This window comes from Cetorhinus maximus, chromosome 9 (genome assembly GCF_964194155.1).
Source record: "Cetorhinus maximus chromosome 9, sCetMax3.hap1.1, whole genome shotgun sequence".
Classification (NCBI taxonomy): Eukaryota; Metazoa; Chordata; class Chondrichthyes; order Lamniformes; family Cetorhinidae; genus Cetorhinus; species Cetorhinus maximus.
Window position 1 is genome coordinate 4,081,216 of NC_135887.1, and position 27,423 is coordinate 4,108,638.

Sequence of the window (27,423 nt, forward strand, 5' to 3'; positions counted from 1 at the left end):
TGTATGCATATTTCAGTCAATTTCCAACACCTGAGGCTGTTCTGGAAGGTTCTCGATACATGGTGGCCATGCAGATTGCCCGAGAACCATTGGTCAAGCAAGTTGTAAGACAGACCTTCCAAGAGAGAGCCAAGATTAATATTACTCCCACAAAGAAAGGCAAAAAGGTAATATGCAGAACCTGAAAATGGATGCATTTTTGGAAGTCAAGAAAGGTTTTCACCATGTCAACTTGAGGAAGCTAATGCAATCAACAAGTTTTTGTTGTGAGTTTGGGCATTATAATTGGCTACACTCATGGCTGCCCCACACCTGAGACTGTGACATCCATGTTAGCTCATCATGAATTAAAACAGAATTAGCCTAAACATTGAGCAATAACAGCAGAGGAGAATTGATTTCTACAATTAAAATATGCATCTAGCCTTATTTTGTAAGATGTCGCGCCTTCTCCACCATTCGACAACATCATGGCTGATTGTGGCCGTAACTCCACTTTCCTCCCCGCCCCCCCCAATAGCCCTTCCTCAGCTTCTTAAATGGGTGACTCTTATTTTTAACCTTTGCCCCCAGTTATAGATTCCACCACAAGAGGAAACATCTCTCATCCATCCTGTCAAGGCCCCTCAGAATCTTAAATGTTTCAATAAGATCGCCCCTCATTCTTCTGAATTCCAGTGAATATAGGCCCAACCTGCTCAACCTTTCTTCATGAGATAGTCCCTTCAACTCAGGAATCAGCCTAGTGAACCTTCTCTGCACTGCTTCCAATGCAAGTATATCCCTCCTTCCTGTGCACCAGATTCCCAAGTTATCACTCATACCCTCACCACACTCAGGCCTAGGCAAACTCTGCAATAGTAAAAACTGTCTTCTTTTATGGAGAGCTGATGACACACCCAAGTTGCAACTGCTAAATCAGCTTCTTGCTGCAGTGATTAACACCTATTCACTTTCAATTGATTGACAGATAAGCGTCACTGCCAGGCAGTTTCTGTTAACTAGGCTCCTTAACTAGTTTACAGTTTTTATGTTTGAAGTCAGTCTGACTGCTAATCTAAATTATAGCTTGAGAAAAATTTGGCAGAGACTCCCTCCTGCACCCAGATTCCCAAATTAGCATTCATACCCCATCACACTCCGGCCTCGTAATACTGTGTTCCCACATTCTGTTATAGCACTTGAATGATTACCTGCTCCTTTGAGATACTGTTAATGACTAAATACTGAAATTTGTGGTGTTATTAGGATAAATGAAAAACATTTTCGTAATGTGAAGTGTACCTGTACGACAAACATTCAAAGCCACAGCCATCAAGGGACTAGTCGAGTTGTTCTTGCAGAGAATCGACAGAGACATGACGAGCCAATTGGTCCATTTCTGTGCTGCGACCATTTTATGATTTTTATGTACAACCTGAAAGGTGGCAGTTCTAAATAATAATCCTTTGGAGAGTTGGATATGTAATATGTCAGAATCCTGTACAGTAGAAATTGGTGTTTAAAATAAATGAGGCAAATAGGATGATTAAGTCAAACAATTTTCAACTTTTTATATTCCCAATAAAGGTATCTACAGGACAAATATTGTAAATAAGAACTTACAGTATCATGAGATTCTAACACTGAGCCTATTTTTGTGGTTGTAGGATATTGATGAAGCGCATTTTGCTTATTCATTCAAATATGCAAAGAACAAACCAGTCAAAGAATTAAGAGATGATCAGTTCCTGAAGATGTGCCTTGCTGAAGATGATGGCTTGCTAACAATTGACATCTGTATTGATATGAAAGGAGTTGAAGGGTGAGTTATCACAACAGCAAATTAAAGTTCTCATGGTACGTTTTGCGAAGGCGGTAGGCTGGCTTTGTTAGTGGAGCAGTGGGATTGATGCTTGCAAATATAAATTGGCATTTATTACATAAAATGTTTACAAAGGGTTTCTGCTGATGAATACACTTTTTGTCCAGGTTGAAATAACAAATCTCACGTTTGGGTGATTTGATCTAGGATGTCACTTCTTAGCGAATATTTTACTTGATGATAGAATTTCCCCCTCTTTCTCCATCTCTACTTTCTCCCCGCTCCAAAAAACTTAAAGATAGGGCTTTGAAATAATGAACTTCGTCGTGGAAATGGATGACCAAAGTATTCTTTAGGACACAAACTTAGTTCTGTACTATAGAGCAGTATTTTTCTTCAGCCTGTCAGAAATTCACAGAATTTTTGTGGATCAAAACTTCAATTGACCAACCCAGGTCAAAAAGTTGATGGGAACAGCAAAAGACGGAAGGAGGAACATAGCTTAATTTGATCAATGTTTCAATGTAATGTAACAAAAATTGAAGGTACAGGATTTCAGTTAAGAATTGAATAGGTGTTTAATAAAGACAAAGTTTCTTCAATTATTTTTATTATTTTATTGTATTTAAATTTATATACAACAATAATAGGCTTGGTAGAGAGCAAGCTGCCAAGTAGTAAGTATAAGTCAACAAAATGGGGACAACTCAAACCCATACAGTAAAGAGGGGAGTGCTGCAATTCTAATCTCATATAGCTTGATTCTCCTACTTCTTTCTATCCAATATGTCCCTACTAGTTACACAAGCTCCTTAGTGTTAGCAAAGCAGTGCAATTGCAGAGTGATTTGGAAATATGGGTTTCCCAATAGCAGTAATTGAGCAGTACAGACCAAGTTCAATTTCTGGTCTGAGTTAGCTGATTACTGCCCAGGTGAATACTCTACTGACACTTTGGGTGAAATTATCCCAGCTGAGTTACTGGCCAAACGGCGGGATCATTTGCAGATCGGGAGCCAGTTGACAGTTGGTTGGGCTTTGCAGAGGCACTATAACTGAGCCAAGGCATGAGCATCCTGCACCCTGCCCCCACCCCGCTTAACCACGCTTCCTTGGACAATTGTGGAGAGCAGGCAGGATGACGCGCTGAATCTGTCAGAGGAAGGTTTTCTAATTAAAGGGACCATGACAATGGCTACAGTGGCTCACTAACAATTGAATTTTTGAGGCTGCAGCAACCAGAGGAACAGAGAGGAGACCTCGTAAGGCTACCCCCAGGAGTGTCTCTCTTACTTAAAACAGAATTTGAGGGGCTGTAGTGAGGTGAGCTCGCACCTCTGCTTTCCCTCCTTGCAGGAGAAGAGAGCATGCAACCTTGGCGAGAGGCCACTGGGAAGGAGGTCTCATTCCAGAAGACTACAGCTGCCTGTAGCAATCTGCCATGGGAACCTGGGCCTCCAGATTCACTGGTACTCTGATCAAGAGAGCCGATTCTCTGCCTTTAGACCCTTTGTTGGGGGGGTGTGGAGTAATGGTCTCAACTCCTTCCAGCTGGATCTCTGTATCCATCCCCTCTGCCCTATGGAAGGGCATGTAGCTGAGGAGAAGGCAGCTAGTGCTGCTGTTAGTGTTCCTCCTGCTAGTGCTGTTGGTGGTGGTATTGCTTTTCTTCTCACCCCTCAGCAGAGGTTCAATGTGGAGCTGCATAAGCTGTGCTCATGCCATGGTAAAGGCTGGCAGTAAAGAGCAACTGAAAATAATGAAGTCCAAGGCAGTTGAAATGCCTTCCAAGAAGTTGACAATCATCTGTCAAGCAGTGATAATACCCTTTTCGAGTAGAAATACTATGAACAACAACCTGTCACTGGCCATTGCTGAAGCTCATCAGTTTCACTGATCAAAACCTTCCCAGCCTGTCAGTTTCACTGAAGAAGCTTTCCCTACTGTGCCCTCACCAAGTGGAGGAAAGTGAGGTTGAGTCCACAGTCCGATCAGCCATGGTCTGTTGATTGGCGGAGTATACTTGAGGGGATGAATGAGCCACTACTCCTATTTTTCGTGTTCTTATATACTGGTGAAACCTGTAAGGGATGGGCTGATGTCAGGATCAGATCTGACATCACTTTTAGGGGATGCGCTCAAATCTACCTCTGCTTGCCTGGGTAAGTTCTGCCCCCTTGTGTCTAAGCTAACAGATGAAGTGTGCTACTTTGCAAGGTACCTGAGGAACCTGACTGTATCCAATTTACTTAAATGTTTACTCCCTCCACTGCAAGCATATAGTGTCAGCAGTGTGTACCATCTACAAGATGCGCTGCAGCAACTTGCCAAGCCTCCTTCAATGGGACCTTCTAAATCCATGACTTCTATCACCTAGAAGGACAAGGGCAACAGACATAGGAACACCACCACCTGCAAGTTCCCCTCCAAACCACACACCATTCTGACTACAGCAGTTCAAGGCTGCAGCTCACCACCAGCTTCTCAAGGGCAATTAGGGATAGGCCTTGCCAATGTGCTCGCATTCCATGAACAAACACATGCAAAAAAAAGTTGAGTGCTTCCTGGGGGTTTTAGTAGCATTATGAGAGTTTTGTTAAACTTAAGTCTAGAAATATTTTCTGGCTCCCTGTATTCCTACCTCTGTGAAGCCAGCCAATGATTTAATGTGCTCCAGATTGCCCCTACTTTTGAAGCTTAAGCAGAGAAACTTTCCTTGGTATTGATGGTATGCAGTGTGATATCTTACCAGGTAATGAGTTTGATTTTACTTCCCATCTTTTAGTTACGGAAATGACCAGACTTATTTTGATGAAATCAAGCAATTTTATTACCGTGATGAATTCAGCCATCAAGTGCAAGAGTGGAACAGACAGCGCAGCATGGCAATTGAACGAGCATTGAACCAGTTCCTCTACCCACAAATGGGCAAGGAGCTGAAAAACAAGTTGCTGATTGAGACGAGGGACTATCTTTGCAAGGTATTTAATGAAAAGTTATAGTTTCTGCTCTGGATGTTATACATTTTAGGACAGGATCATGGCCTATATCTAGGATTTGTAGTGGCTTCCATCTCCCCAATAATTTTGCGATTTTTAACTATTTTCTCTCGCACTCTCGTATTTCCGCATCAAGCGAGTATTGATCCGCACTAAACCTCAAAGTACATCATCATGTTAAATGTTTTGATTATTTTAGTCTCTTCACAGGAAGAGAGACATGAGTGGTAAAATCTAGAAGAGCAGCATCTACATACATGCATAGCTAAAAAAAACCCTGCAAAATGCCTTACTTCAAATCTTAATTGGCATTCTTTGATGTTGGCAGAGTGTTTTTTCAATGTTGGTTATTTAATGAAATATATAGTTAAAAAACAGCTATCACAAATGTCACGCATTTCCAAAGTGCTTTTCACGCATTTTGGGGTTCATTTAGACACCGCCTACTCAAGTGCCATCCCAAAAGTGGCCTTCTCTTGTATTAAGCAGCAGTGATGGAAATGTATGTAGATCTGATGGAGAATCGAGAGTGTTCCAAAGGAAAATGGAATTTTAAAAATATATATTTTAAAGTAGGGGATCTGAATAATGAAAATTCAAGCACTGTTCCTTCGCTTCTGGGACTTTTTTGAATTTGAATCTGGACCAGGCTGAAAAAGTCAATGATTCTGCATAAAATGAACTTGGCCACAATCAACAAATTTCTAAAAGCACCCTGAATCCACAACTCAAGACTACCCACATTTCAGTTTAAATTGTTAGTAAATTCTCAGTCTCACTCGAGGCATAAGAAGGAGTGGAACCCGAGAATGAAAAGGTTGATGCAGATGCTTTACTGGGTGCTTTAAGTTCATAAAGATACACAAATAGCCCTTCCAAATAGAAAAACAAATTTTATGAATTAATTTAAATGTTTGAATGTCAACTCGGCTTAATCAGTTGACCAACTGATAGTCATGTGAAGACCTGAGTTTTGTGTCTTGTTACCTTCTTTATTTAAAAATGCTAATCTTCTGCTATCGTTTTAATAGTGTTGTAGCCGAAAACTTTACAACTGGCTGAAAGTCGCACCTTATCGACCGGACCAGCAGAATGAAGAAGACGATGATGACTTTATGGAGGAAAATCAGGGTAAAGGAGTTCGAGTGCTAGGTTTGGCATTTTCGGGAGAAAGGTATGTGTGCAAGAAAACGTTTATTTTCATTTTAACATGTTCCAGTGAACAATTGTTTATGCTGAGAGAAATATGGAAATTAACAATTATGTTTTCAGGCAAAAGTGCTTGTGGCATGAAAATTAGCTCCTAAACAAAAGTATTACCCATATTTTATTAATGCAGTGCATAGAAGATTGGTGTAAACTAATGTGCTTGTGGTTCAACACAGTTGTACAGCCAGTTCACATTTTATTGAGAAACATAACAAGTCTACAAATTACTGTAGTTTCCTTCAATATTTCAGTCTGAACCATATGTATTCCTAAACTGAAGTACATGCTGCATAGATACACAGCACAGGTAAAACATTTTAAATAGACTTTGCCACACTTGTACACTTCACCTTAGATATTTTGGTGAAGGGAATGGAGTCTGCTAAAAGATTCAGTTAAGTACGTTCGTTGACTCAGTAAGCTATTAAAATATTGAATAAACTTGTGTCTTTGGAGGGGGGGGAAGGTTATTTTTCTGTACAATGTCGTAGAATGTACTTCAACCTTGCATATTATGTGTCTCCACCATATTAGTTAGTAGGTCTGTCTGAAACATTGTTGCTCCCCAGTGGTAATTTGAGTTGAGAGTTTTTGGTGTTTTCCAAACCACTTTTCAGCTTAAAAGTGAAGAAATGGCTGATCAAGGGTATAACAGCTGTGCAGTCTTGATTCATGGCATGCTTTAAAAACTAATTCTGGAATCTAGAGACAGTTTATATTTGTCTATTTGAAGGATGTAAAGCCAACCTTTAATTCAAAGCTGCTTTGTGCATACAAGTAAAGACCACACGGTGAAGGTACACCTGAATCCCCTTAAAGTGAACTGATGCTCACTGATATTATCAGGCCACTCCTGCTGCGTCTCTTCTCCCCAGTCTGACACACAAGAGCGATAGCTTGATTTTCAATGGATTTCCTATAAAATCTTTTAAATTAATTTAATTAATTTGAGAACGTAAACATAAATGGTTTTAATCTACATAGTGAGAAAGTTACATTTGGAATAGGCTTTTTCTGTGTAAGGATCTATTTAAAACTGTTTATAACCTGAAATTCCTGTTCCTTGATATTACAATGAATCATCAGTTTAATAAATTACAGGCATGTTGGAGCTGCAGTAGCTTCATCAAAAATTTAATTTAGTAATGTTTTATGTAATGTTTCTTTTTGCTAGGGATACACCGGTCTTCTGCTCTCTTGTTAATGGAGAGGGTGAAGTGACAGATTTCCTACGTCTGCCTTATTTCTTGAAGCGAAGGAATGCTTGGCGAGAAGAAGAGAGAGAGAAAAAGGTAATAAATTTGTTTTTCGCCACTGAAATATCCCGTACACAATTCTTCAAGCATGTGGATAGTGACTGTAGTGGTGGTGTTTAAGTCTACACTAACTACTGTTGGGGGGCTGCTATTGTATATAACTTTCATGATTTAAGGAAGGAATTGTGTCCGAATTTGCAGATAACATCAAGTTGGGAGCAGTAGCAAATGACAAATTTCAGTGTGCATAAATTTACAAAGACCTTCACAAGCTTGATTAGTGGACAGAAAAATGGCAGGTTCAGTTTAATACAGGGAATCTAAGGTAGTGTGATTAGGCAGAGGCAAGGTTGATATGAATTAGGTGCTAATTAGGAAGATACTTGAGGTATTAGAGCAGGAGTGAGATCTTGGGAGTTTTAATAGCCTGGCCACTATCAACAAATGGAACTTGGTGCTTATTAGGAATGCATCACGAGTGTACATACATAGGTGGGCTGGATGGGCTGAAGGTCTTTTATTTAAAGCTGTTGCTATTTAATAACCACAATGATAATTAACGGTTGCAATTTAATTTGACACAAGGCAACATTGTTCCCTCACAATGAGTTGCTTGTGTACCTTTCTTTCCTCTGGAACAGACTAAGCCATTTTAGTTAAGTTATGCAGTAGAGTTAATTTAGTGTCTGCATGTATTTTTTTTTTCATTCATGGGATGTTGGTGTCACTGGCAAGACCAGCATTTGTTGCCCATCCCCAATTGCTTTTGAGAAGGTGATGGTGAGCCACCTTCTTGAACCGCTGTAGGTACACCCACAGTGCTGTGAGGAAGGGAGTTCCAGGATTTTGACCCAGCGACAGTGAAAGAATGTTGATATAGTTCCAAGCCAGGATGGTGTGTTGCTTGGAGGGGAATTTGCAGTTGGTGGTGTTCCCACGCATCTGCTGCCCTTGTCCTTCTTAGTGGTAGCGGTCCCAAATGTGGAAGGTGCTGTCGAAGGAGGCTTGGCAAGCTGCAGCAGTGCATTTTGTATATGGCACACACTCCTGCTGTGAAGAGAGTGAATGGTTCTGGCGGTGGATGAATTCTATTTTGCCCAAATGATTATCTATTATTACTGTGCCACTTACCATTGCCATCAAGTAAAATATTTTGCAATTCTACAATACTATTAAAAAGAAAATGCTGTAAATTCGAAATAAAAATGGATAATGTTGAAAGTGCACTGATCAGTCAACATCAGTAAAAAGAAAAGACAGGGTTAGAATTTGTACCTTTTGTCAGAACTCGAACAGAAAATTGTTACTTTTTTATCGCTCTGCTCCGAAAAAGGGTACACATGTGAAATATTATAACCTGCCTTTTTTTGTATTCATTTACGGGATGTGGGCGTCACTGGCTAGGTCAGCATTTATTGCCCATCCCTAATTGCTCTTGAGAAGGTGGTGGTGAGCCACCTTCTTGAACCGCTGCAGTCCCTGTGGTGTAGGTACACCCACAGTGCTGTTAAGGAGGGAGTTCCAGGGTTTTGACCCAGCGACAGTGAAGGAATGGCGACATATTTCCAAGTCAGAATGGCGAGTGGCTTGGGGAGGAACTTGCAGGTGGTGGCGTTCGCATGTGTCTGCTGCCCTTGTTCTTCTAGATGGCAGTGGTAGTGGGTTTGGAAGGTGCTGCCTAAGGAGCCTTGATGAATTTTTGCAGTGCATCTTGTTGATGGTACACACTTCTGCCACTGTTTCTCGGAGGTAGAGGGAATGAATGTTTGTGGAAGGAGTGCAAATCTAGTGGGCTGTTTTGTCCTGGACAGTGGCAAGCTTCTTGAGTGTTGTTGGAGCGGCAGTCATCCAGGCAAGTGGAGAACATTCCATCACACTCTTGACTTGTGCCTTGTAAGTGGTGGACAGGCTTTGGAGAGTCAGGAGGTGAGCTACTCACTGCAGGATTCCTAGCCTCTGACCTGCTCTTGTAGCCACAGTATGTATGTAGCTAGTCCAGTTCAGTTTCTGGCCAATGGTAAACCCCAGGATGTTGATAATGGGGGATTCAGTGATGGTAATGCCATTGAATGTCATGGGGCGATGGTTGGATTCTCTCTTGTTGGAGATGGTCATTGCCTGGCACTTGTGTGGCATGAATGTTACTTGTCACTTGTCAGCCCAAGCCTGGATATTGTCGAGGTCTTGCTGCATTTGGACATGGACTACTTCAGTATCTGAGGTGCTGAACATTGTGCAATCATCGGTGAACATCCCCACTTCTGACCTTATGATGGAAGGAAGGTCATTGCTGAAGCAGCTGAAGGTGGTTGGACTGAGGACACTACCCTGAGGAACTCCTGCAGTGATCTTGAAACTGAGATGATTGACCCTTAATAACCACAACCACTTTCCTTTGTGCTAGGTATGACTCCAACCAGCCGAGAGTATTCCCCCCGATTCCCATTGACTCCAGTTTTGCTAGGACTCCTTGATGCCACACTCGGTCAAATGCGGCCTTGATGTCAAGGGCAGTTACTCTCACTCTCACCTCACCTCACCTTGGGAGTTCAGCTCTTTTGTCCATGTTTGAACCAAGGCTGTAATGAGGTCAGGAGCTGAGTGACCCTGGCAGAACCCAAACTGAGTACCAGTGAGCAGATTATTGCTAAGCAAGTGCCACTTGATAGCACTGTTGATGACCCCTTCCATCACTTTACTGATGAAAGAGAGTAGACTGATGGCCGGGTTAGAATCATCCTGCTTTTTGTGTACATTTTCCACATTGCCGTGTAAATGCCAGTATTGTAGCTGTACTGGAACAGCTTTTCTTTACAGGTGCTGGCTGACCTGTGCCTTCCCAGTATTTTCTGTTTTTATTTTGCATTTTGCCTTTGCTTTTATAATTTGGCATTTACCATACTCTGCTGTTTAGCTTTTAATATTTCTGCTCCATTATTGCCAAACTAATAGTTTGCATAATTCAAGAGAAATAGACATGAAGAAAAGTGAATTGAATTACAGCAGCTCAATTCTATATCTTCTGTCCACAGGCACATGATATTGAAACTTTGAAAAAGTTTCTTCTAAATAAGAAACCTCATGTTGTGGCTGTGGGTGGAGAAAATAGGTAAGGAACTAATTTGTTCATTTAATAAATAGCTAAGCTAGACTGTTTTTTAAACATTTCAGAACAGCTTGCTGGTACGCTAACAGGGTGGCTGTATTTAAGATCTGATCAAATCAACTTTGAACAGCCCCCTTTTTTGATTTACCTGTTTTAAAGCTTGCTTTTGCTTTCAGTCAAAAGCCCAATTTCACCTGATACATACCTTGGCACTTAGTTGTCTTTTTGTCAGAGAGTGAAGGAAGTGCAAAGAATTCCACCTTTGGGGTTAATAAGTAAGGTCAAGTTCCATGTACAACAACATGTTGCTGTAAACACCTAGTGGTTAAGGGGACTTCAGCAACATAGCAACAACAAAAAACTTCAATTTGGTTGATGAATTAGTGATCTAGAGATGAGGAAATGTTGCATTTTTTAATTTTTTAAATCTTATTTGGTAATTATCATCAATATGTTTATGTTAGACTTAGTATCTTACAACATTAATTTTGTAACAAAATAGCAGGTTTTAGTGCTTAAACCCTAACACTAATACAATAAAATCTTTTCAGAAATCACTGGTGCCAGGTATAAGAATTATTGCGAAGCAAAAAGCCCTTTTACTGTTGAGATCCTAATTTATAGCAACTGCAAGGATGTTTGCCAAAACAAAATACAATTTTTATATTTTGTTTGCATATTAAAACTATTGTATCTACTGTGCATCAGTGAAAATATTTCTACTTAATTTGAGACAGATGTGTGCTGCAGTAAATATGTACTCCAACTTGCTGAGCACACATGCTACTGTTTCTTACCGAATAGGTTACTATAAGTTGATAGAGTATCTTGGGAAAACCAATCATTTTCTAGGTACGAGACAAATCTATGAATAATTCATCCTGGCCATCTGTAGTTACATGATCAAAGTATTGGTTACATAATATAAAAGCAAAAAACTGCGGATGCTGGAAATCCAAAACAAAAATACCTGGAAAAACTCAGCAGGTCTGGCAGCATCTGCAGAGAGGAACACAGTTAACGTTTCGAGTCCGAATGACCCTTCAACAGAACTAAGTAAAAATAGAAGAGGGGTGAAATATAAGCTGGTTTAAGGTGGGGTGGGACAAGTAGAGCTGGATAGAGGACCAGTGATAGGTGGAGATAACCAAAAGATGTCACAGACAAAAGGACAAAGAGGTGTTGAAGGTGGTGATATTATCTAAAGAATGTGCTAATTAAGGGTAGAAAGCAGGACAAGCAAGGCACAGAGAGCCCTAGTGGGGGTGGGGTGGGGGTGAATGAATCAAAAAAGGCTAAAAGGTAGAGAGAAAACAATGGATGGAAATACATTTAAAAATAATGGAAATAGGTGGGAAAAGAAAAATCTATATAAATTATTGGGGAAAAGGGGTGGGGGGGGATCGGAAAGGGGGTGGGGATGGAGGAGAGAGTTCATGATCTAAAATTGTTGAACTCAATATTCAGTCCGGAAGGCTGTAAATTGCCTAATCGGAAGATGAGGTGCTGTTCCTCCAGTTTGCATTGAGCTTCACTGGAACAATGCAGCAGGCCAAGGATGGATATGTGGGCATGAGAGCAGGGTGGAGTGTTGAAATGGCAAGCAACAGGGAGGTCTGGGTAATGCTTGCGGACAGATTGAAGGTGTTCTGCGAAGCGGTCACCCAGTCTGCGTTTGGTCTCTCCAATGTAGAGGAAACCGCATTGGGAGCAACGAATGCAGTAGACTAAATTGAGGGAAGTGCAAGTGAAATGCTGCTTCACTTGAAAGGAGTGTTTGGGCCCTTGGACGGAGAGGAGAGGGCAAGTAAAGGAGCAGGTGTTGCACCTTCTGCGGTTGCATGGGAAAGTGCCGTGGAAGGGGGTTGAGGTGTAGGGGGTGATGGAGGAGTGGACCAGGGTGTCCCGGAGGGAACGATCCCTGCGGAATGCCACCGGGGGGGGTGAAGGGAAGATGTGTTTGGTGGTGGCATCATGCTGGAGTTGGCGGAAATGGTAGAGGATGATCTTTTGAATGCGGAGGCTAGTGGGGTGATAAATGTGGACAAGGGGGACCCTATCATGTTTCTGGGAGGGAGAGGAAGGTGTGAGGGCGGATGCGCAGGAGATGGGCCGGACACAGTTGAGGGCCCTGTCAACCACCGTGGGTTTTCCAACCCCTCCTTAAACCAGTTTATATTTCATCTCTCTTCTATTTTTACTTAGTTCTGTTGGAGGGTCATTCGGACTCGAAACGTTAACTGTGCTCCTATCCGCAGATGCTGCCAGACCTGCTGAGTTTAAGTATTGGTTACAGTCTGGTTATCATTCCCATGTCCATTCTTTTATAAATGTTTATATAGACATTGCGATTATTAATATTGCCACACAAGCATGTTGCAAGAAGTAATGTTTTGGACAGGACATGCACAACATACACCAGATATTTAATATTTAGGTATTTTTCTTGCTAGGGATGCACTTATGGTTGTAGAGGACATAAAACGAATAGTGCATGAATTAGAGCAGGAGCATCAAATGTCACCCATCGGAGTGCAGCTGGTGGACAATGAGTTAGCTCTTCTCTACATGAATAGTAAAAAGTCCGAGGTAAGAAATATGTAAATATGAGCATCACAATTGAAGTAACTAAACTTGTTGGCTAGGAGTACACAGCACGATCATTGGAATGCAAGCTTTTTCTGTACTGATTTTTGTGTCCTTCAGTTGGTGCTGCTACCCAAGCCTCATGAAGTTTCTCAAACAATCACAGAATGTCATCAGTTCTCTCTTTTTTCCTTTCCTACTTGTGTTTACAAGCCGTACGCTTGAACTGTCATTAAAGAGCTGCCCTTTGTTGTCTATCTCACCAAAGTTAACATTTCAGACCAAAAAAAAAACAAAATAATTTATCACTAGGCAGTCAAGTAACTGAAGTGGTTGAGCTTTCACTTGCTTCCCAGGAAGTTTGAGACTATCGTAAGAGCTAGATTAGCTCCAGTTAGCAAAGTTAGTCAAATCCACAGCTACTGCATGTTGAGCTGAGAGGAAAACTCGAACTTCAGGTCTTCTAAATCAAAGAGTGCCCCCGACTGGTTGATCACTTGGTGTCATTGAGTATAACTGGGGTAATAGTTCAGTTTGGGCGATCAATTAGTGACCTATAGATGAGACAATGTTGTAATTTTTAAATAAATTTTTAAAATCCTTTTGGTAATAATCACATCAATATACTTATGTTAGACTTAGAATCTTACAACATTAATTTTGTAACAAAATAGTAAGTTTTAGTGCTTAAACCAGAATGCTGATACAATGAAATCTTTTCAGAAATCACAATGCCAGGTATAAGAATTATTGTGGATTATTAATTACAAAACTTGAAGAGCTCCCAGTTGGCCCGAGAATAGTAAATCACAAACTGTATAAAATTAGAAAATTGCAATAAAAGCCATTTTCTACATTGTATTTTAATGTCAAAGTTTGTAAACTGTAAATAAATGTAAGCTACTGTATGTGAAAAAGTTATATGTTGTATTTGAAGAAAATTAAGCCAAACACACATGCTATATATTGTACCTAAAAGTACTGGAAGCATATTGTGCACCTGTTGCATCTGAAATTTAAATTAGTATACAAGTATTCTCAGCGCAGATCTATTCTCGTGGTTCAAAATTAAATTACTTTAATATTAACTTCAATTTAAAATCTGTGGCACATTCTTGGAACACAATTTGTCGTCCTTTTTCTTCTCCCTTCCCTTTTTCTGGCTAAGTCCCTGATTTCCACAGTACTGATGTTTGTGTGAAGAAATGGCCACATGCCCCTCAGGGAGAAATGAATCTGAGGGATATTTGTAATGCTTTGTTCCTGTGGGTCTCTGAGCAACCTACTGAAGAAAGGCATTGGCAGAGGGCTGGGGGCATCTCTTAATTGTGATTTATTGAGATCAAAAGGCTGAAATAAAGTAGAAGGATTTGTATTCTCAACAAAAACGCTTTCTTTAACTTGGTTCTCTTGCACACTAGAATGATTTTAGGGATTATCCACCATTGCTTCGTCAAGCAGTATCATTGGCTCGTCGGGTACAGGATCCACTTGTAGAGTTTGCTCAAGTTTGCAGTTCAGATGAAGACATTGTTTGTCTCAAATTCCATCCATTGCAGGTAATCTATCTTGTCATTTTATTTTTCGCATCTATACTCACCTTTTTAAAAATGGAAAATACTGGAAAGTATTTGTGTGTAATAGATTTAAGGAAGTAGATCTTGATTTTGTGCAATAATGTAAAACGGGCAGTGATGTTTGGCAAGTCCTCCTACAACTTGACACTTACACTCTTCAATTTAAATTGTCATGTTGGAGCACATCTGTTGTATACTTGTTATGCTGTCAGAAAGGTGGGTGAGTGTGAAAAAATGCTGTTAATTTTATAAGGCTGATTATGATGCAATTTAATCATTGTCTCTAATGTTAAAGATTCAGCGGTTTTGGAGTTAAGTACCTAAGTTACGTATAACTTTTCTCTCAGATACTGAGAGAGAAACATTTGTGTGGATCATGCCACCCTCAGCTCACTCTAACCTGACTTAAATTGAAAGAGTCTTTAAAGTGCTTTCCTGCGTGGTTCATTTTTTTTTCCTACCCCTCAGGAACAAGTAATAAAAGAAGAATTATTGAATGCACTTTACTGTGAGTTTATAAATCGAGTGAATGAAGTAGGTGTGGACGTAAACAGAGCAATAACCCATCCACATACTCAGGCACTGGTTCAGTATGTCTGTGGTCTAGGCCCTCGTAAAGGATCGCACCTGCAGAAGGTAGGAATGTAAACTGAAGACTGCTGATTAGGGCTGAATCATTTTGGTCATGTTCTTGTCAATTGTAATAGGCACTGTAGTACTGCTAACATCAGAAAGGTGTGGCTGGTTCCATATTGTAAATCCGGACTATTGAAAATTTTATCTCAAGTACGACATTTGGTGCATTGAAGGGAAAGGGAAGCATAAAAGAAAGATTTAAAATAGCTGTATATCCACTGAAAGCTTGTGAAAGTTTTTTAAGTGAATTGCACCACGAGATACCCAGCAAATAAACCCCAATCACTAATAGCATTTTGCATGCTTTGTTCACTGAAGATCGATTGACCTACAGACATGCATAAAGATGTACAGCCAGACAATTGCATTGATTTTGAAGACTGAGGTCTTAATTCTGTAAGCAACAGTAGGATTATGCTTTTGACTTCTGTACGGACTATTAACTAACAGGCGAATCATTATTTTATTATGCAGATCCTCAAACAAAATAACACTCGCCTGGAAAACAGGACCCAGCTAGTCACGATGTGCCATATGGGCCCAAAAGTCTTCATCAATTGTGCAGGATTTATTAAAATAGATACTGCATCATTAGGGGACAGGTCAGTTTTAATAATGCAGAAGTACAGTTTGTGAAATTTTGTGCACTGTTGAGCGTATGCTTTCTAGTTTTCCAGTAATGTGACAATTGCAGCTGTCCAGGTCTATAATACTGTAGTGAGCCAGGGGTCTCCAGCTACCTAATAACTCTTGCAGTCTACCATTGCCATAATGTCTGAATTATTTGTTGTTATGATGTTAAAACAAAAATTGTGTTCCCTTCCATCCATTTTCATCTTTTTGGATATGGGCACTGTCTTTTAGAGTTTACTGCTTCATAATGCATCCTGAGGAGCATAATTGGAGTGAGTTTAAAAAATATTTCAAAATTGTAAAACTTGAGAAATGTTATTCTTTGATATTTATATCTTGGGTATTGAATTCTAGAATGATATTTTTATTGAATTATATTTTGCTGTGCATCCCAGACTTGGTGATTTTGTATTTTGTATTTGTATTGCCTGCCTTTGGAAAAAACGGTGGTAGCAATCATCCAAATGAGTGATAATTTGGCCAAATCCTGAATTAAGTCTGTTGTCCCCCTTTAATCGTTGACATGTTGTCAAATGTACTTAGGAATTCTTATATAATAGCTACTGATAAACATTCACCATCCTCCATGATGACCAGGGCTGGATGTGATCACAACACACAATAATGCCCTTCAATCTTTTAATCAAACTGAGTGATAGCCTTGGTTTCATGTATTGGCAGAGAATTTGTAGTGGGAAATAAACATATATTTTGTAGATTAGTGATGGAAAGTTTTCAATCATTGTGAGTTTGAAGGAAGAATGAAACTTTATTATCAGTTACATCATTGTAATTTATCTATTCTGAGTAATGTTGATCGGCAAGATACGTGCCCAATTACCTGTGCAGATTGATTAATCATTATTGAACAAATTTCCCCAAACTTAACGAATTTTCTGGCTGACTTTTAAGCTCTTAAAGTGAGTAGGATATATGATATGTAATATGTATATAAATCAAACCAAAGTTTGACAAGCAAGGAACATTGATTTACATTTGTCTTTTGCTCACATAGCAATGTTTACCTACTTATGTAACATTTGCCCTGTGTAATATCTGCAGTACTGATTCCTACATTGAGGTCCTGGATGGCTCTAGAGTTCACCCTGAAACTTACGAGTGGGCCAGGAAAATGGCTGTGGATGCACTCGAATACGATGAATCAGCAGAGGATGCTAACCCAGCTGGAGCACTGGAAGAAATTTTGGAAAATCCTGAGCGACTAAAGGACCTTGACCTTGACGCATTTGCAGAAGAACTGGAGAGGCAGGTTGGTGTTTTCGCAAGTTGCTTTTCAATTGAATGCTTAATTCAGAATTGTTTGTCAGATATTATAATAATAATGCAAAACAACGGAACATTTTTGTCAGCTTTGGCAAAAATCACGCTGTCCTGCAATCTGTGTAATGACAAGTATGCTGCATTTCAATATTTACTGATTGTCCGGAATTGACAGATAATGTGTTTTTTTTATATGCTTAATATAGATAAATGGTACAATGTGCAATGAACCTTAAAAAAAACCAATTTGCACTTGATACAGTGGTATTTTCCCTTCCATCCTAACAATGCTAACTTGCTGTGGTGCAATTTCATAGGCACTACCAGCCTTTTAGCCTAACCCAATTGAATATTTATCACAGAGATAAAAACAAAAAACTGCGGATGCTGGAAATCCAAAACAAAAACAGAATTACCTGGGAAAACTCAGCAGGTCTGGCAGCATCGGCGGAGAAGAATAAAGTTGACGTTTCGAGTCCTCGTGAAAGGGTCATGAGGACTCGAAACGTCAACTTTATTCTTCTCCGCCGATGCTGCCAGACCTGCTGAGTTTTTCCAGGTAATTCTGTTTTTGTTTTGAATATTTATCATGTGTAAGTTGGCAGTCAGTGACTTCTCAGCTGAGCACAAACCTGCGCATGCCTGCCAAGTATTTGCTTGTCTGTATTTGCACAATATATGCTTCCTCCACTTAAGGCCATGGATGTTGTTCCCAATTGTAACCCGAACCAACTTCAATTGATCAAAATACTGTTTTGTGTAGCATATGCCAACTAGTACAATCCGATGAATAACAGGCTTTTCAGATTGTGCAAAATTATTTGTGGGAATACTTTTATGTTTTGCTACTTTAAAAAGTAACTTCCTTCCCCAAAAAAGCAGGTTGTTTTCTAGAAACCCACTGTTGTTCAACAGCTTTTTAAGTACTATTTAACATTTGTGAATTTAATTTTATACCTACACCTCAGCACATGGTACTGAAAAGCACAACTGACTTATAAAAATTAAGTTAATATGTTTAAAAAGTATGCTGTGAATAATTCTGTGTACGTGTTAACTCGATGAGGCAGTCTGTACTTGTAAATATGCATACGTGCCACTGATGTTAAAAACCAAAACTTGTATTGAATTTTAATGAATTATAATGAACATTGCTTCTTGCAACTGCTAATTAACTAATAGAACAAGTAATTTTCAGTGTCTAGTTTGCACAGGTTGATCTATTTTAATTTATCATTAACAGGGTTATGGTAACAAAGGTATCACGCTGTATGATATTCGAGCTGAGCTGAGCTGCAGGTATAAGGATTTGCGTGTACCGTGCCGTGCAGCAAATTCAGAGGAAATTTTCAACATGCTAACTAAAGAAACTCCGGAGACTTTTTACATTGGTAAGGTCTCTCTCTGTGGCCCGGAATACATATAATTAGAAAAGCAATATTAAACTTCTTTCCAATTTTGCAAGTTTGCTGGAATTATTGTGCTTTTAATTTTTTTTTTCTGTTTAGGTAAATTAATTACATGCAATGTGACAGGGATCGCTCACAGGAGGCCCCAGGGCGAAAGCTATGATCAAGCTATCAGGAACGATGAAACTGGTCTCTGGCAGTGTCCTTTCTGCCAGCAAGACAACTTTCCAGAACTTAGTGAGGTATAGCACTGTTCTGAAATTTGGGTATATAAAATAGGCTTCATAATTTTTTTAAAATTATCCTAGAATTAAATGTTGAATTAAATATGAAATTAATTAAATGCATTATAATTTTTTCCAAAGCATTCTTCTTTACATAATGCCAGATGTGACTCAGAAAGGAACACTTGTGCCTTGAGATTTTTATTCTTTCATGGGATGTGGGTGTTGCTGGCAAGGCCTTGCATTTGTTGCCAGTGCCTGATTGCCCTTGAGAATGTGGTGATGAGCCTCCTCCATGAACTGCTGCAGTCCTTGTGGTGCAGGTACACCCACAGTGCTGTTAGGAAAGGAGTTCCAGCATTTTGACCCAGCGACAATGAAGGAGCAACGATATATATCCAAGCCAGGGTGGTGTATGGCATGGAGGGGATCTGGCAGGTGGTGGTGTTCCCATGCGTCTGCTGCCCTTGTCCTTCTAGGTGAGGGAGCTGATCAAGTGGGCTGCTTTGACCTGGATGGTGCCCAGCTTCTTGAGTGTTGTTGGAGCTGTGTTTATTCAGGCAAGTGGAGAGTATTCCATCGCGCTCCTAACTTGTGCCTTGTAGATGGTGGCCAGGCTTTGGGGTTACTCGCCGCAGAATTCCCAGCCTCTGATCTCCTCTTGTAGCCACAATATTTATATGGCTTATCCAGTTCTGTTTGTGGTCAGTGGTAACCCCCAGAATGTTGATAGTGAGGGGTGTTCAGTGATGGCAAGACCATAAGACACAGGAGCAGAAGGAGGCCATTCGGCCCATCGAGTCTCTTCCGCCGTTCAATGAGATCATGGCTGATTTCATAATCCTCAACTCCACTTTCCTGCCTTTTCCCCATAATCCTTGATTCCCTTACTGATTAAAAATCTGTCAATCTCAGCCTTCAATATACTTAATGACCCAGCCTCTACCGCCCTCTGCAGTAAAGAATTCCACAGATTCACTACCCTCTGAGAGAAGAGATTCCTCCTCATCTCTGTTTTAAAAGGGCGCCCCCTTACCCTGAGATTATGCCCTCTGGTCCTAGACTCTCCCACAAGGGGAAACAACCCCTCAGTATCTAGCCTGTCAAGCCCCCTAAGAATCTTATATGTTTCAATAAGGTCACCCTTCATTCTTCTAAACTCCAATGAGTACAGACCCAACCTCCTCAACGTCTCCTCATAAGAAAATCCCTCCATACCCAGGATCAACCTAGTGAATCTTCTATGGACTGCTTCCGATGCCAGTATATCTTTCCTTAGATAAGGGGACCAAAATTGTTCACAGTATTCTAGGTATGGTCTAACTAATGCCTTGTACAGTTTTAGCAAGACTTCCCTATTTTTATACTCCATTCCCTTTGAAATAAAGGCCAACATTCCATTTGCCTTCCCTATTACCTGTTGAATTTGTATGTTAGTTTTTTGGGATTCAAGTACACTGCGCTGCAGCTTTCTGCAGTCTTTCTCCATTTAAATAACATTCAACTTCTCTATTCTTCCTGCCAAAGTGCATAACCTCCCATTTTCCCACATTATATTCCATCTGCCAAGTTTTTGCACAGTCACTTAACCTGTCTATGTCCCTCTGTAGACTTTGTGTCATCCTCACCACTTGCCTTCCCACCTATTTTTGTGCCATCCGCAAACTTGGCGATAGTACATTCACTTCCCTCATCTAAGTCATTAATAGATATTGTAAATAATTGAGGTCCCAGCACTGATCCCTGTGGCACTCCAATAGTTGCAGGTTGCCATCCCGAAAATGTCCCCCTTGTCCCAACTCTGTCTTCTCTCAGTTAGCCAACCCTCTCTCCATGCTAATATACTACCCCCAACACCATGGGCTCTTATCTTATAAAGTAGCCTTATGTGCGGTACCTTACCGAACGCCTTTTGGAAATCCAAATATATTACATCTACTGGTTTCCCTTTATCTATCCTGCTTGTTACCTCCTCAAAGAATTCTAATAAATATGTTAGGCATGATTTCCCCTTCATGAAGCCATGCTGACTCTGCGTCATTAGATTATGTGTTTCTAACTGCTCTGCTATTACATCCTTTATAATAGACTCCAACATTTTCCGAATGACAGATCTTAAGCTAACTGGCCTATAGTTACCTGTTTTTTTTGTCTCCCTCCCTTTTTGAATAAGGGTGTTACATTGGCCGTTTTCCAATCCTCTGGCACTTTTCTAGAATCTAAGGATTCTTGGAAGATTACTACCAGCTATCTCTGTAGCTACTTTTTTAATATCCTAGGATGCAACCCATCAGGTCCGGGGGACTTATCGGCCTTTAGCCTCAGTAGTTTCCCTTTTCCCACCTAGTGATAGTTATTATACTTATTTCCTCCCCCTCTTTTGTCCCTTGATTATTTGGTACTTTTGGGATGGTATTAGTGTCTTCTACCGTGAAGACTGAAGCAAAGTATTTATCTAACTCCTGTGCCATTTTCTGGGCCCCCATTATTATTTTCCTAGCCTCATTCTCTAAGGGGCCTTTGTTCACTTTGGCCTCTCTCTTCCTTTTTACATATTTAAAGAAGCACTTACTGTCTGTTTATATGTTGCTTGCTAGTTTACCTTCAAAGTTCATTTTCTCCCTCTTTACTACTTTTTTGGTCATCTTTTGTTGCAGTTGAATGTCAAAGGCAGGTGGGTTAGTTTCTCTCTTGTTGGAGATGGTCATTGCTCACCATGGGTGGCGCGAATGTTACTTTCCAATTATCAGCCCAAGCCTGAATATTGTCCAGGTCTTGCTACATATGGAAACTGACTATTTCAGTGTCTGAGGAGTTGTGAATGGTACTGGTTATGAGCTGAAGACTATTCCAGATAGTCCAGAGTGCAGAAAATCTAGGCTGATACTCCAGTGCAGTTCTGAGGGAGTTCTAAATAGTCAGAGGTGTTGTCTCTTGAATGAGCTGTTAAACCAAGGCCCTGTCTGTCCTCCCACGTGGGCGTAAAAGATCCCATTGTGCTATTGCAAAGAAAAGCAGGGGAATTCTCCTGGCCAATATTAATCCCTCAAATAAAGTCACAACAAAGCAGATTATCTGGTCATTATCAGATTCTTATTTGTGGAGCCTTGACATATCTCCCACATTATAACACTGACTGTACTTCAGAAGTACATCATTAGCTGTAAAGCACTTTGTGATATTCTCTGGATATGAAAGGCACTAAATAAATGCAAGTCTGTCTTTTCTCTCTCTCTCTTTCTGTTTGACCCACTCAGGTAGGTATGGGTATCTGGTAGCATGCAGGAAGCCCAAAAGTTGGGGTTACCGCACACGTTGTGGAGTTTTAACTCCACAGTATGCATGTGACATCACTGACTGATTTCCCCACCTGGACATCAACCCACGTTTGGCATCCAAGTGAGTGGAAAACTTTGGAACAGAGGCCAGAGGACCAGACAAGTCCTAGCCCCAACCTCGTGTAAGGGAGGGGCATGGGTAGAGGTGTAAGGTCACAGCGGGGTGGAAGGAGGAGAGGGTGCATGCATCAAGGCTTTGGGGTGATTGGGGAGTTCAGATTGGGGTGTGGAGGAGGGGGGTTGGTCAGAGGCATCACGGATAGCAAGTGTGGATTTTGATGGCAAAAGTCAGAGGACTTGGGTTGAGGTGTGGGGAGATTGGAGGGAGATCAGAAAGGGGTGTTCAATCCCAGTAGTTTACCGAGTCAAGGACATTGGATCCAAGAGGCAAGTGAAAGACACTCCTGGATCTAACAATCATTGCCTTCCTGTAGTTGCCAAGGTTTGGGAAACTCGGGCATCAGAATTAAATTTAAAATTATGCATAAAAATGATGCACAGTCTCATATATTTAAATTGCCAACTCCCATCCTGAGAGGGGTTTGGTTGCCCAACCCTCAACCCCCGCCCATCTCCCACCTCCACCCAAACAAGAAGTAGGTGGGTTTGGGTCAGGATTCAGATTGTTAACACCCAAACCCACCTGTTGTGGGGCTTCAAATTCATCTGCCTCTGTCTGTCTGCTTTCTACCTGTCTTTCTGTCTGCCCATCTGCCTGTCTGTTTATCCATCTGCCTGCCTAACTCGCTGTCCACCTGGAGCTCTATTTATAGCGTAAAGATCTAAAGATGAGAATTTGTTTCCTTAGAGCATGCCTCTTTGAAGGAACGCACATTACTGCAAAAGGTTATGAGCATGACAAATGTTACTTTCTTCCCTAACATTGTCCTTCACATTCTTTCAGCAGGAAAATCTCAAATCACTAAATAATTGAAGCTGCTCTCAAAAGATTGGCTTTTTCCCCCTACAGGTTTGGAATCATTTTGACAGCGGTGCCTGCCCTGGTCAGGCTATAGGAGTGAAAACAAGGCTAGACAACAATGTTACAGGTTTCATTCCAACAAAGTTCCTCAGTGATAAAAATGTTAAACACCCTGAAGAAAGGGTCAAGGTAGAGATTATTCTCTTTCAAACTATTTCCCTATTTCCCACATGGGGTGATATCTGACTAGACATATAATTGACTACTGCTGTTCCCTTGTAGATTGGTATGACTGTGCACTGCAGAATAATGAAAATAGACATTGAAAAATTTAGTGTGGACCTTACGTGTCGAACATCTGATCTAATGGACAAGAACAATGAATGGAAATTGCCCAAGGACACATATTATGACTTTGATTCTGAGGCCGCAGACCGAAAAGTAGAAGATGATGCAAAGAAGAAACAGCAGCGCACAAGTAAGTTAAAATTTAAACAAATAATTTGAATTCTTTATTTTGAAAACCTCAGTATCTTCAGTCTGTTGAGCTCAGTTTTCAGTTGATTCGTTAATTTGAAATATGCTTTAACTCTCCAGGCTAGTCATGTTATCTTCTGAATGTAACAGAGCCCAAGGAAGAGACCTTCGCTGTGTTTCTCTTTGGCATTCAACTCGAGAAAACATTCTAGCTTTACAAACTTGTGAACCTGCGGGTCTAAGATCTTGGTAATATGTAAATGCTGAAATGTTTGTGTTTTTTTAATTGAATCATTTTATTAATACTTATTTACTCTTAACTCTCTTATAGCATACATCAAGCGCGTAATAGTGCACCCGTCATTCCACAATATCAACTTCAAGCAGGCCGAGAAGATGATGGAAACCATGGACCAAGGAGATGTTATCATCAGACCTAGCAGCAAGGGAGCAAACCACCTCACTGTAACTTGGAAAGTGACAGATGGGATCTATCAACATATAGATGTGAGAGAAGAAGGCAAAGAGAATGCCTTCAGTTTGGGACAGTCTCTTTTGATTAACAATGAGGTAAGGAAAAAAATCACATCTTAATCTACTTAAGTGTAAATTTTGATTTTATGAAACTCCATTGAATTTGTATCTAGTGGAATATGTGTGAATCCTGATGCCTATAATAGGCATCACACACTGCGCTCAAAGCAACTGCATGGTTTTTTTTCCTTCCTCTGCAACGAAATGCCTCTATTTACAATTAAAAATACAGATTTGATACTGGTTACTGTTGGCTTCAAATTTAGAGTAAATTATCTCAAATGTGAAATAATGTATATTTCCATACACTTTCTTCAGCTTTTCTTGTACATTCATATTACACTCGGGTGTAGAAGCTATTTGATGTATATCTTAATGCAGTGCATGAAACATCTTTTTCATTCATTGAAGTTCTTCTCAAGTAGTCCTGCAAATGCTTATTAATTATATATGATAAACATATGTTTATATATCTTATTGAAAAGTGCACCTTGCATTCTAAGGTTCTTACAGTTTTTGATCTGCAATTTCATTTTCCAGGAATTTGAAGATCTTGATGAAATTACTGCTCGCTATGTGCAGCCAATGGCATCTTTTGCTCGTGACCTGCTATATCACAAATACTACCAGGATTGCAGTGGTGGAGACCGCAAGGTATTTGCACAGCATGTAAACTGACTAGTTCAATAATGGTTTCATGGGGAACAATTCTAATGAGCTTACTAATATGAAAATTGAGAAATATTCATATTGGTACAACTTACATCCATGTCATATGATATGAAATAAAGGACAGGCATGCTACCACAATTCAGTGGATCATGTAAGAAAATATTCTGGTTTTGTCTTTGTTGAATCTTACAGAATTTAATCCCACTTCTCCACATTGAACTCCACCTGACAGTTTTGCCCACTCAGTCAAACTGTCTATGCCTTGTGTCCATCTACATAACTTATTATACCTACTCATTTAGTATAATCTGCAAACTTGGGGGTGCAGCTCTCAATTCCTTTATGCATCATTGATAAATATGGTAAAAGGCTGAGGCCCTAGCACAGATTCCTGGGGAACACATATTGGTACATCATGCTGATGAGAAAATATGTTCACATTTATGAAAATCCTACTTTGTACTCACTAGCAATTACTATTTATGTGCTACATTTTTAACTCTGGTATAAAGCTTTAATTTTAATAATTCAGTCCCAGTAGTGCAACATAATGCTGGCCACCCTCAGCCATCGGTCATCATTTGTTCTTTTCAATTTTTATTTTAAAACTTTTGTGGGTGCTTGTGTCTTGAGCTATCACATCTTTCTCACAGTGTGAGTGACTGTTGTAAGTTTGATCCCCCTACATATACAAATGGGCAAGTACTGTTTGGTCACTAATATGTCTAATGTAACATGCAGATTGTACTTGATTAGTGCATTTGATGTTCCATAGTGTTCTAACTATCCATTAAATCAGAGCAGACTGAGTTATAGCTTTGAATATCAGATGTGATAGCCACAGGATTCTGGATATTAACTGCTGCATGATAGAATGATTAGTTAAGCAATCCTAGGTTGCACTGAGACAAGCAAATGTGCAAGATTTTTTTTCTGTTGGGCAGTCATCTGTTGTTGCTATTTTACAAAAATCAAGCAAAGGTTTTAATACAGCGTTTTATTGCATAATGGAGCTTTGGAAAAACTGACCACCAGTGTGTTGCTGATGAAATAATGGGAGCCTGGGATTCAACTAAGGCAGTGGTTCAAATCTAAGTTACCTGTTTACATGGATTCTGAACTACGCTTTAAAAAAAGTTGTTGTTAAGGTAGGATGATTGCCATGTTAAACGTTTGGCAACAGTTATTTCTTAAAGCAACAGAGCTGAGCAACAATTTCAGTTTTAAGTCACTTAGAAATCCAGTGGGAGTCAATCTGCCAGCATTTAGTCATTAGAGGTGGTACAGTTGGCGCTCTCAATTTTAATTAGCCACCAAGAGAAGGTTCCTTCTATTATAGCAGCTATTTGATGTTCTACCGTACTAATTTAATAATAGATCAGTGGTGCCAGTGGCTAAGAATTGTGTCTAAAAGATGTCGATCATGAAGATAAAAAAAACTAAACACAATAGGTACGCAGTAGGTCAGTCAGTGTCTGTATTGACAAGAGTCATGCTAATGTTTTGATTGCATAAACCTAGCTTTTTTCCTTTCAAACTTTAAAATTAACATGTGCCGATAAACAGTCATTTTTGGGAGGTTACATTGTACCTTCATATTCTGTGAGATGATACAAAAATATTAAATATGGCATTAATTATTTTTCTTTTTAGAAAATGGAAGAGCTGCTATCAAAATCCAAAAGGGAAAAGCCTTCTTTTATTCCCTATTTTGTTTCAGCGTCAAAGGAACTGCCAGGAAAATTTTTGTTAGGCTACCAACCTCGTGCTAAGCCAAGGTTGGTATCCCCAAAATGTTGTTCTATATTTTCAATAGATAAACAGCTAATATTCTTAATAAGCCCATGTAATACCTGTATTGAAAAATCTCTCCTTTCCCTCAGCCCTATGAAGTATTTATCATGGATATAATTGTGATATTCTTGTGCTCCATTGCAGAAAATTAGGCAAGCCAGTAGTATCTCACTAGTGGATTTACAGAGTGGATTGCTGTATATCTGGAGGTCTAGAGCTGAAAAAACATGTGAATTTCAACTATATTACATTGTTTTATTTTCTGTTAACGGTACAGAACTATTCTGATTTTAGCAGTCGTTAACTGAAACGAGCAGTATACTAGTTCTGTGCTCACAATAGGTGACTGGAAAGAGTCTGCCACAACTTAGGTGTTTTAATTTATAATGTGATGTAAACGGTTCACTTTAGAATAGGAAAATGTCCTATTTTTAGAAAATCTTAATTTCTTTCAAAATTGATGCATTACAGTAGAGACCAACGATGTGCATTTGCTAGAACTGATAGAACTTGGGATGATTCTTAAGCTGCAACCCGGCTGGGTTCTACAGGGTTAAGATCTGAGGAATTTATTTGCAATTGATGGTAGAAAATCTGTTAAATGGATACAGTACATTTGTGGAGAAGAAATGTTATTGAAGGGACCCTGCAATCATTACTTTTATATTCTTTTGTGGGATGTGGACGTTGCTGATGAGGCCAGTATTTATTGCCTACCCCTAATGTGGTGGTGAGCCGCCACCTTGAACTGCTGCAGTTCATGTGTAGGTACACCCACAGTGCTGTTAGGGAGGGTTTTGCAGGATTTTGACCCAGCAGTGGTCAAGGAACGTTAATATAATTTCAAGCCAGGATGGCATGTAGCTTGGAGGGAAACCTGCAATAGTGGTGGTCCCATGCACTTGCAGTCCTTATCCTTCTAGGTGATAGAGGGTCACAGGTTTGGAAGGCGCTGTTGAAGTAGCCT

General features: G+C 40.0%; 1 protein-coding gene across 1 annotated transcript in view; it reads left to right on the forward strand.

The window, feature by feature from the left end:
- The window catches only part of supt6h (SPT6 homolog, histone chaperone and transcription elongation factor), a 75,368-nt gene that overhangs the window by 41,007 nt on the left and 6,938 nt on the right, over window positions 1-27,423 (forward strand). The window contains exons 15-32 of the mRNA XM_078547954.1: window positions 17-167; window positions 1,650-1,804; window positions 4,589-4,784; window positions 5,834-5,976; window positions 7,186-7,303; window positions 10,300-10,376; window positions 12,827-12,962; window positions 14,381-14,518; window positions 15,005-15,172; window positions 15,647-15,774; window positions 16,868-17,075; window positions 18,330-18,477; window positions 18,595-18,737; window positions 23,028-23,168; window positions 23,262-23,457; window positions 23,788-24,026; window positions 24,531-24,644; window positions 26,316-26,440. Of these exons, the coding sequence (XP_078404080.1) occupies window positions 17-167; window positions 1,650-1,804; window positions 4,589-4,784; window positions 5,834-5,976; window positions 7,186-7,303; window positions 10,300-10,376; window positions 12,827-12,962; window positions 14,381-14,518; window positions 15,005-15,172; window positions 15,647-15,774; window positions 16,868-17,075; window positions 18,330-18,477; window positions 18,595-18,737; window positions 23,028-23,168; window positions 23,262-23,457; window positions 23,788-24,026; window positions 24,531-24,644; window positions 26,316-26,440 (2,724 nt within the window). The remainder of the gene's footprint in view (window positions 1-16; window positions 168-1,649; window positions 1,805-4,588; window positions 4,785-5,833; window positions 5,977-7,185; window positions 7,304-10,299; window positions 10,377-12,826; window positions 12,963-14,380; window positions 14,519-15,004; window positions 15,173-15,646; window positions 15,775-16,867; window positions 17,076-18,329; window positions 18,478-18,594; window positions 18,738-23,027; window positions 23,169-23,261; window positions 23,458-23,787; window positions 24,027-24,530; window positions 24,645-26,315; window positions 26,441-27,423) is intronic.